The sequence below is a fragment of the Patagioenas fasciata genome, chromosome 3, assembly GCF_037038585.1.
Source record: "Patagioenas fasciata isolate bPatFas1 chromosome 3, bPatFas1.hap1, whole genome shotgun sequence".
Classification (NCBI taxonomy): domain Eukaryota; kingdom Metazoa; phylum Chordata; class Aves; order Columbiformes; family Columbidae; genus Patagioenas; species Patagioenas fasciata.
The window spans coordinates 19,561,611-19,571,673 of record NC_092522.1 but is presented as its reverse complement, the minus strand read 5'-3'; the positions used below and the strand labels follow the sequence as shown (position 1 = coordinate 19,571,673).

Below are 10,063 nucleotides of genomic sequence, written 5' to 3'. Positions count from 1 at the left end.
ATGGACTAGTAGAAGGCTTGATATGGCCTGCAACTAATTGCTCTTCTACTAATTCACGTGCCTTTTGCAGTCGCTCTTCTGTTAATGGCCACTGGTCAACCCAAACTGGGCTATCTGTTAACCAGGTCAATGGAGGGTTGGGCAACTGCTTTCCAGTGACCACTAAGGAAAAGGTGAAGTAGTTAACACGGCACCAAGTTGCCCCAAGACGTCACGGCCAATAAGCGCCTCAAGGCTGCTTGGCAATTCCATTATATACACCCTAAGGGTAACACACTGACCTTCAGGGAAACTGATGGAAATGGGATCAACACTTATATTTGGAGTAGTTCGACCCCCTACTCCAGCAACAGTGGAAGAGATTGATTTTTGAAGTTTCCAATTTCGTGGCCATTTGAATTGACTAATGATGGAGACATCAGCTCCAGTATCAAGCATTGCATTTACCTCTACAACAACAGTAGAATCAGACTGAAATAGTTGCACACGTAACATGGGACGCTGAGTCATTGATGAGGTGAAGCAAACTGCAGGACCGGTCAATCCAAATCCTTTATCATGCCTTTGTGTTGAGGATGCTGGAGGAACTCCTGGAAGCATTGGTAGGCAGTTTTCCAGTGCTACTACCTGAGCTATTCTACTCCCAGAAGGAATAAAAATTGGTGGATGCAGAGTGTAGGCCAGAATTTGAACAGTTCCTGTGAAATCTGCATCAATTATACCTGGTATTACTAGAAGACCTTTGATACTAGCAGAAGAACGGCCAATCAATAGGCCTCCAATGTGACTATCTTGTCTAAATAAAGGTCCTTTAGCATTAGTTGGTATTCTATGAATTGCAGTATTGGTCAATGTTATATCTACTGCTGTCTCCACATCAACTCCGAGGCTTCCTGCGGTGCTTGGCTTGTTGAGGTGAAAGAAGCCTGGTTCACAGTTGGGTCGCTGATTGTGATACAGGTTCGGAGATGTTCTTTGTGTCTGGTAGCTGCTGAACGTACACCATAGTTTGTGATTATTTGTTTTGCTTGCTGCAAAATTTTCCAATCATGTGGTTCCCATACCGCTGTCTGAGTGTTCATATTTTGAATTACCGGTAGGGCTAATTTTGCTGGAGACCAATCACCTTCTAGGATGGCATCTTTGATGACCCCTGACCATCTGCCACGTCGGGGCTGCGGCTGGTCAGTAGAATCTATAGGCACCTTTGATTGCATTGTTTGTGAAGGGCAAGCTGGTTTTTGAAACTCAATTTGTTCCTTATTTTTCTCTACATTTGACACTCTTAAGTTAAGTTGTTCAAGCTTGTTGGTAATGACTTGCAGTAACTGCTCTACTGCTTGGGGTGAGCCCAATGATGTAGGAGGAGGCTCACAAAAAACTTCCGCGGGTGCTTGCGGAGGCAAAGTCTGAGGCGGCCCCGGCCCCGGCGGCGGCGCCGGCCCGGCCTCCACGCTTTTCTCGGAGGGAGGGGGGGCGTCCGGCTCGGGGCAGGGCAGAGGCGGAGCGGTAGGAGGAGGGCGGCACTCAGGGCCTCCCACATCCGGACAGTCGACTAGTTGCACTTCCGCCTTCTTGGCACATTGCCCCAGAGACTCGGAGGGGGAAACTTCCGGTTCTTTGTTTACGAGCCGCGCAGTTTCTAATCCGCGTTGCAGATCGGATTGTGAAAGTATTGGCTGAGCCGGGACCCCGCGACCACCCCGAACGGCAGGCAGACCCCACAGAGTAGCCCACAGGACCCTCTTTTCTTTTGGACAAGTTTTATCAGTCCAGGTTTGTTCTTGGACAAGCGCCTCCGCGGCTCTTAGGGCGGCACGTTGTTCCGATTTCATAACTTCTAATGATTCTAATACGGTTTTCCACAATTCTCTCACAGATTTAATTTCTTTCTCTTCTTCCCCTCTGATAGTTTTGTCCCACATAGTGTCCCCCACTGATCTCCATTCCGTTGGGGAAAACAAAAGTGGAACTTCTCCAAAGTGTCCCCACTTCTGAGCTAAAAAAATCAATGTGATTAGCTTTTCCTGTGACGATTCAATACCTCTCTTAGAGAGAATAGTCGTCAGCAGTGCCGCGGCTGTTTCAATATCCATTATCTTATCAGCGCGGTCTTAAGAGCCCAATTCACCTGCGACTTTGGTGCAGTACCAGAAGCAAGGTTCTCCTGATTTGCTCAGGAGAAATGAAAAAGGCTCAGCATTTGCCAGGAGGGTCTCCCCAACGAGAACTCCTCCTCCTCCTTCTCCACCAATGGAGAAACGGCTTTTTAGCCCCCCAACACACCACAGACGCTCTCTGCAGGCTTGTAGCAACCCGCAACCAAGCTCACCCACCACGCAAAGGAAACCGAGTCCCCCCGCAAGTCCCAGGGTGCCCAGCCCACCCTCACAGAAGAAGCTGCCTTCTCCACCACCCCAGCGAAAACCGCTCAGCCCTCCCACGGGACACAAGCAAAGCTCGCCAACACCATACCGGATGCTGGGCTCCCCAGCCTACCGCCGAGATGCAAGTCCCCCACCGTTCTCCACCGCTCCTTCCCCACCAACCTCCCCATCCCGCTCCTACAAGGGGCCAAGACCTGGGCTGGATGCTGGAGATGAGCACCAGCTCTTCTCCTCCAAGAGAGGCAGCAATGTTCATTCGATATTTTGCCCAGCCACCTCTTCCTTATTTGAAGCCAGACCTCCACAGGAACCCACCAAACCTTCTGTGGAAGCGACCAGCCAGCCTGAAGCTTCACCGCTTTCCCAAAAGACCAGTCTGCTTTTCCGGCAGCCTGGAGACCGGACCAGAAAGCTATCCCTGAGCGCTGCCAATCCTCAGCCGTTTGTGAGGAGAAGTTTCTCTGACCGCCGACCAGGGGTCCTGTTTCGTCTTCCAGCTGCCGTGACATCTGGCAGTGAACCCGCGCTTAACCACGCAAGGTAAGAAACTTCCCACTCTAGGCCAAGGAAGCGGAAGGGTAGCACTGCATTGGCTTTCTGAGCTCCTGATGAGAATTTAATGTCGTTGAGAGATTTCCCAGAAAAGTGCTCTCTTCATGTGCAGAACAGACAGCTGGGCAAAGATACCATGGCAGTTGCACTAGGTGATTGTTGTAGATCACTTCCAACTGAAATATTCTGTTCTATTTTCTCACCCCAGATTTCAGTCTGCCAGTATGAATACAGGGAGGAGTTAAGCTTCCATGGGTTGCTCAAGCCTTACACTTACATATCTGCTGTGACAGGTACCCCAGGGAAAATTCAGTGTTGGTTTCATGGCACAGAACTTCTCTTATTTGCATGGGGGCTAAAGATAGCCACATTCAATTCTTAAAAGCTCTGAAGTAACCATCAGGTTACACACATCTTTAAATAACCATTAGGAGGTAGGCTTGGACCAAGAGGAAGGGTATCATTCCTAACTTCAGCTTCTAAGCCAGTAAACTGTTCACCTGATATCTCTATTAAAATGTTTCAAATCAGCTGGCAAGAATGACAGATAATGTGAGCTTCTGAGCTTCTCATGTAGGCTTTCAGAACTAGGTGCCAATTTCAAGTCTAATGAGTCCACAGCCCAAGCCCAGTTTTCAAAGTGGAGAAACCTCCCATGGCTACTGAAGATTAATTGCTCTGAAAAAGTCAGTTTAAAGAAATTGAAGCATCAACACACCAGTTCCATGTTTGCAAGCATTGGTGGCCATTTTTAAAAAAATCTGGGCTTACCTTTAAATTCTCTCTACCACTTAAAAAAAAAAAAAACACAAACAAAAACAAACAAACAAAAAAACCCACACAAAACAAAACAAAACAAAAACAAAAACAAAACAACAACTCAGAACCAGCTAGGAAACAGAAATGGTATTTGGGAATACTCAAAGATCAGTGTAACAGCCCGGAAGTAAAAAGGGTTGTTATTCTAGTTTCTTAGCATCTTAGGATGTTTAAGTCCATTAAGCTCTAAGCTACGCAAGAGGATTAAGACCCTTCTCAGGCAGCCTTTCCTCATGTGAGGAGTATTTTTACTCTTGCCAGAGAACAGCTGAAATCATGTGAATCATCCCCATGAGCAGAGATTGCAAGACCAACACTAGCAGGAGACAAAACTGCACTTGTAAGTGCACAAGCACTCCGCACATTGTGAATACTGGGACAGTCCTGGATACTGAATGAGTAAAGGGACAGTCATAGGCACTGAAGTAAGGTGTCCAGGAATTCCCTCCCTAGAGACAGAAAAAGGATCAAGTTTCCCACAGGGACAGTAGAGGAAAGTGCTGAACAAAACATGTGAAGAACACGGAGAAATGCAGACCGGTTTGCGTTCGCAGTTCTAATATTGCAATATATTCTGACATTTGAAAGTTTCCTAAAAGTCCTATATGTTGTTGCTGTGTTTTCTGTTGTTGTTGTGTACTATGTGAAGTCAGCTTTGCCTACTCCAGTGCCTGCTAGCAGATATAAATGTTTTCAGAAGAGGCTTTATATCAAACCTTGCAAGACAAAAGCCCTGGCAGTTTTATGGATCAATGTGAAAAACAGTCTTTTATAAATTGTTAGCTAATTTATACTTAAATGGGGTGTATTATCTTTCTATTGTAGTCTGTCAGAGCATAGAGAGTAATATAAAAAAAAACCAAAACAAACCACTGTAAATAAAATCTTCCCTTTCATGAAAAAAATTATATATGCTAGTGTTATGATATACAGCATTTTGGAAGAACGACATATATCCTGAGCCAAATTCAACTTACCATTTATACAAATGGACATCAAAAGTAGTCCTGCTGAGTTAGTCCAAATTTATATCAATATAAGCAAAAGGGAAAATTGGCCCATTAATTGCCACATACAGTGATTTAAAATGCAATACACTACCGTGTGTTTTCTTACATTTAAAATAAGCTGCCTGGAGGAAGCTTTTACAGACCTTACATCAAATGGCCTTATTTGAATATCACAGCAAATACACTGATGGGCAGAGAACTGTTTTAGGAACCAGCATAAGGCAGAAGCTCCAAGAGCTCCTCCCATCACTGCTGCTCATCTCCAGTCACTGGGGACCAGCACGGTTGCCACAGCTGTGAGCGCCACATCCCCATGCACAGATGCCGACCCCTGCTCTTGCAGCAGATGCCATAAGAGACAAACCACCATACCCTGGTCCGTCTTTCTCCTTCAAGTTCATTAAGCATACAAGGCTTCCTCTGCCTTGCCATTCATTCAGCTGACGGAGGGAAATTTCGAAACGTGTCCCCAAACCAGATGTTGTGCTCCTAAACCTCCTCGTTCTGGCCATGTTTGCATCTGGTCTCAAGTTCACAAGCTATTCCCAACCAGCTGTCAGTCTCCTTTCCTTCATTCCTTCCCTTGCTCTACCTCTCCTCTACAAATATAACAATGCCTATTTTTTTGTCTGTGTGGGGGTTTTGTGTGTTATTAGCAGCTCCAAGCACTAGTCACAGGAGGGAGGAGAGGCAGAGGCAAACCTGCAATAGCATCACTCTTTTACAGGTAAAACATTTTGAAAATCAGTGAGTTAGCCAGTTTCTACTATGCTCCCAAACTCAAGGATAGAGTCCTCCAATTTTTCCATGCCCAATTAAAACATCAATTTGCTGAGAAACAGATTGTTTAAGAGAGGAGCTTGTACAAGCAACATGTTTCTCATTAGGCAGCTGAGCATCCTCTCCCACCCACTCCATTTTAGAAGAAACACCAAAAAAGGGGGGTGACTTCCATCTCACTTGCTAACTGGTGTTGCCAGGCATTAAATGTCAGTGCTATACGCAGACTTGCATGTCTCCTGTACACTCGCTGATCCCCTAGAAGGCAAAAAGCATTTCTTTCCCAAGATTGTCTCCTGCCCATCCTGTTCTCTAAGGAGTATCAGGACTTAAGACATCATTAGCCCTAAGGCGGGAGCTAGAGCTTTTGTGTCCAGTCTTAGGGTACTTGATGAGAGTTTCAGGTTTCAGTGCTCAAGTCAGTACAACTGGTTCCCACATGGACAGCCAGTACATGGACAGAATGAGCTGACTTTGCTGGTTTCTAAGCTTGGTCGTTTGACAGCGATCAGCAGCTATTGGCATCTTATCAAGGCATAACATGTACAATCGCTCTGCTCACAGAAATCTTGCTGATCTGTAATAGGATTTCTGTGTGTGCAGTTAAACAAAATAATATTTTATTAAGATTCCTAATCTCCCAAGAGGTAGAACAAAGATAAAAGATTACATGCCTTTAAGATATTGTTCGAGGAGGGCTTGAGGATGGATTGTGTTGACTGAATCAGACCGAAAGCAAGTAGCCCAAGTGAGACCTTCTGCAACTGGGTGATATTTGGGTCTGGATTATTTTCATGACTGGTCACATATCAGAAATCTCTTCCTCAGTTCAAATAATTAAACTCCTAGCAGTCAGAATAGGAACACGACAGCTTGTCTGTAGTTGAAAGCTAATACAGTTTAACAGTTTATATACTTAAAACACAATAATGATTCCCAGATAACTCATGTTGAGCTTAAACCACTTTAATTAGTTACAGCAACACAGGGCACATTTCAGCATGAAGGCCCAAGGCGTGAGACATACATGACTAGCTCCACTGCTATAATAGATCTTGATTCATAAAGTCCCTGTGACCCTAAAGATTGCCAGTGTGACTTCAGGAACATCATTTACACTTTCCGTGTCTCAGTTCTCCTGACTGCAGCATCCCACAGTCATGTTGGCATACTCAGAAATCACTGTAACCTCACTCAACAGATGTGTAACAGAGGTAAGACCTTTCCTCCAGCAGGGTCTGGAACAAGACTTTTTGTGCAAGTCTGTGTCCACCTGCAAGTAAACCCAGATTCATACTGATCCCCGGTTCGACATATGAAACGTTTGCTTCCCAGTAGACTTTTGGGAGGGAACAGTACAGTGCATATACACAGGAGACAGGGAATTACATAGTATTGTGCAGCATCTGTGCTTTGAGGGTTAATGTGGTCTAATCAGTGCTGTTTTAAAAAGTCACAATTCATTAGCCTCTTAACTTAAGCATCTTTCCTTCTGCAGCTTGGAGGAGAGCCCTAGGAAAGCAGGCGACTCTTGGAACAGCCCTTGCGTACCCGAAATCAAAGAGTCCAACAGATCCGCGTCCCACCCCGAGCTCTACATCGTGGGCCAGGGGCTGCAGAGGGACTGACAGCAGAAGCACCTGCAAAGAATCAAAGCCAGAGGCCCCAGGGGGCCTTAACCAAACCTCCAAAGCCTGGCTCCATTGTTTTTTTTAGGAAACAATATGACGGCATCACATGGAAAAACCCAGACTGGTCCCAACAATCTAGTGAAATATCAGTAGAGGGGTAGGCAGCTGCTTCTTCTTTGGATTGCATTTCGTGGCGCAACTCGAAGATTTACACTGAGCGAAAGAAATACTTCGCAGTTGGTCAAGTCTGAGGCAATTTGATTTGATAAAGACAGGACCCAGAGAGAAGTCCTTTGTTTCGCTGTTTGGCTAAAGGAGTTCAAAAACTTTCAGAAATTATCAATATTTGACAATTTATTTATTCAGGAGGCACCAAAGTTTCAGTTATGTAAAAAGTGTCTGTTGTGACATTTCCAGGGGGGAGGTAAAATCCTGAACCAATTGATTTTTCTTGCAAAAACATCAATGGCTTCAGCAAAACCACACCTTTACACTGGGTATTTGTCAACATGCAGAAAGAGAATAAGACCAATACAAGTTAAAACAAAATAACCTCTTTTAAAGGAGTAAAATTAGGGACCTTATTCCCTCAAAAAAGGCTTTGATCTTCTAAATCACCCTTGATCATCATATAATCTCATCACCTCTAGTTTCCAGGGTACAAGGCTTAATCCTGATTAGAGTAGTTTTGTAATAGCCCAATCAAACATTATGAATCCTGAGGCACCTAAGGACATGTATTTTTTTTCTTTTTTTTAAAGAGAAGAGAATGCTAGCATAGAGAACCCTGCTCTCCCTGAAACAGATTTATATTCTTTCTGATTTATGCCGTTTGAGGGGATTTATTGTCATTTCACTGAAGAGTCTAGACAGATGTTTGTTAATAAAAACACAAGTTCTTTACAGTCGATTAATCCCAGGCTTTTACAGTGGAATACAGTTTCAGAATTTACTGGATCTTGCTCACCTCATTTATCATCACAATTAAGATGCAAATTTGAATTAATGTAATTTTAATTACTTTAATTTGACGTGGTTTTATATGCAACTTCAGCACAGAATGAGATCCAGGAAAAAAAAAAAAGCCATTTGTGGTCCTATTTTGATAGGAATAGTTTAAATTTTTCTTATGGTTTTCATGATAGTGGCATCTGGGCACTCCGCCTTCACACAGGATTTTTAACCTTTCCTGCCACCTTCATGGTGGGAGAACTGAGACTCATGTTGTGCTGTACAAAGGACCGCTTTGGATACTGAACTCCTGAGGTTTTAGTCTGGTGCCTTAATCACAACGATCCTTCTTCAATTATTTCAGTGCCATCTTCTGACACCTTAATTGTCATATTTAAGGTGAGGTATTGAACAGAAAGAAGCAACTCCCGGTAAGCAGATGCTGTGGATCGTCAGGCCTTTGTGAGCTTGAGGTGGTACAGCAGCCTTACCCAGAGTGTACAGCCAGGAGATGTCAACACATCCACCTTGCAGTCACACAGGCAGATGCACCGTCCCCTGTTGAACTGGGAAATCACTGCGGGTACTGCAAAGATCAACAGCAGGGCAAACTGCAGGCTGGCCTTCCCCCTCATCAGAAGTGTAGCTCCCTCCCAGATACACAGAGATACAAATACATTCGCGTGCACTTTGAGTTTGTCTGTTCTGCTGGCAGGAACTACCCAGAATGGAACCAAATCAGGAACATGACAGCAGAAAGTCAGCGCTTTGCATGCCTAAATGTGGCTTTGAAGATGAAAATGTGACAGAGTGGGAGGACAACTTCTGCTCAGCTGCTACAATCATTTTGTCTCTTTATGGTTTCATGCTGAAATGTCCCGGCACCCATGATGGGTGATGAGAGAAAGTATTCATTTATATACCCCAAGCACCAAAATCTGTGGTACAAGAGCTACAGCGGCACATGGAGCAACACTTCAATTCAGCAATCAGGCTGGAAACCCCCTCACACATGTGCCAGCTAGACGTGGAGTCAGCCAAAGCATCTTCCCCCAAAAACCAGGCTCCCCTGAAAACCTGGCACACAAACTGTCATCCGACCACAGCATCTCTCCCAGCTTTGACTAAGCCCATGGTCGTCAGGAGGCTCATTGCAAACACAACCCCACTTGAACACTGCAGCTGCTGAAGGGTTCGGATGCTGCTCTAAGGACGCTGCAGAAAACAGAGAATTATATTCAAGAAACAGAGCTTCTCCAGGAGCGATCTACAACTTTATAATATGAATTTGTGACTACATACAGCTAACAGATTCTCTTCAGTACAGTTAATGTACAGGACTATTGCAAATAAAGTGTTTACCTTCAATTTGTATCGCAAGCATGAGATTAAGAGTAACTATAGTATGGAGGAAATTATAGTTTGGGTGGTCACTTTAAAAAAAAATGTTTATACAGTTTTTTTGGAGAACACTTTCATTTTTCATTAATGTAATTTTTCTGGAATACAATTGTTTTATAAGACCATACTCAAATTTAAGATTTATTTTTTACTGATGTAAATAAATCGGAGTTTTTATATGCAAGGTATGAATTGAGCTCTCTTACATTCTGTATGCAAACGGCTTAAATCTTACCCCAATGTTATACTACTGATTTCTTCCTTAGTACGCTAACTAGTGCCCTGTGCTATAAAAAGTCTATTTGCTTCCTCCTCACCACAGTGCAAGCCTGTTTTATGTTTTACTTGTACATCAATTAAGGTTGCATTTCCACTACACAAACGTGCCTTCTTTAGGCTACAAGATCAAGCCTGTACACTGACAGAGCAGAGCAGAGATCAGCTGTGCTTCCACCCTTCCCGTGCCCTGATTTAAGCTTGAGCTACCTGGCAATTTTGTACTCTGTTTAGTAGAGTTCCTGCATGCAACCAC

At 44.2% G+C, this 10,063-nt stretch overlaps 1 protein-coding gene across 2 annotated transcripts; it reads left to right on the top strand.

The window, feature by feature from the left end:
• The first annotated feature begins 2,253 nt into the window (after window positions 1–2,253).
• Window positions 2,254–9,116, top strand: LOC136100339 (photoreceptor cilium actin regulator-like). 2 transcript variants are annotated; one of them, XM_071805909.1, is made up of 2 exons: window positions 2,254–2,927; window positions 8,846–9,116. In XM_071805909.1, exons 1-2 carry the CDS (start codon window positions 2,254–2,256, stop codon window positions 8,934–8,936), a joined length of 765 nt encoding a protein of 254 aa, XP_071662010.1. In that variant the 3' UTR covers window positions 8,937–9,116. The 2 variants fall into 2 exon arrangements, with proteins under 2 accessions (XP_071662010.1, XP_065691410.1); XM_065835338.2 differs by having other exon boundaries at window positions 7,047–9,116.
• Window positions 9,117–10,063: the final 947 nt, after the last annotated feature.

Bases quoted from the DNA above. Each gene is read 5' to 3' on its own strand.
- LOC136100339 (XM_065835338.2), top strand. From the start codon at position 2,254: ATGGAGAAACGGCTTTTTAGCCCCCCAACACACCACAGACGCTCTCTG. The intron at 2,928-7,046 runs GTAAGAAACTTC...TTCCTTCTGCAG, and splicing joins CCCGCGCTTAACCACGCAAG to CTTGGAGGAGAGCCCTAGGA.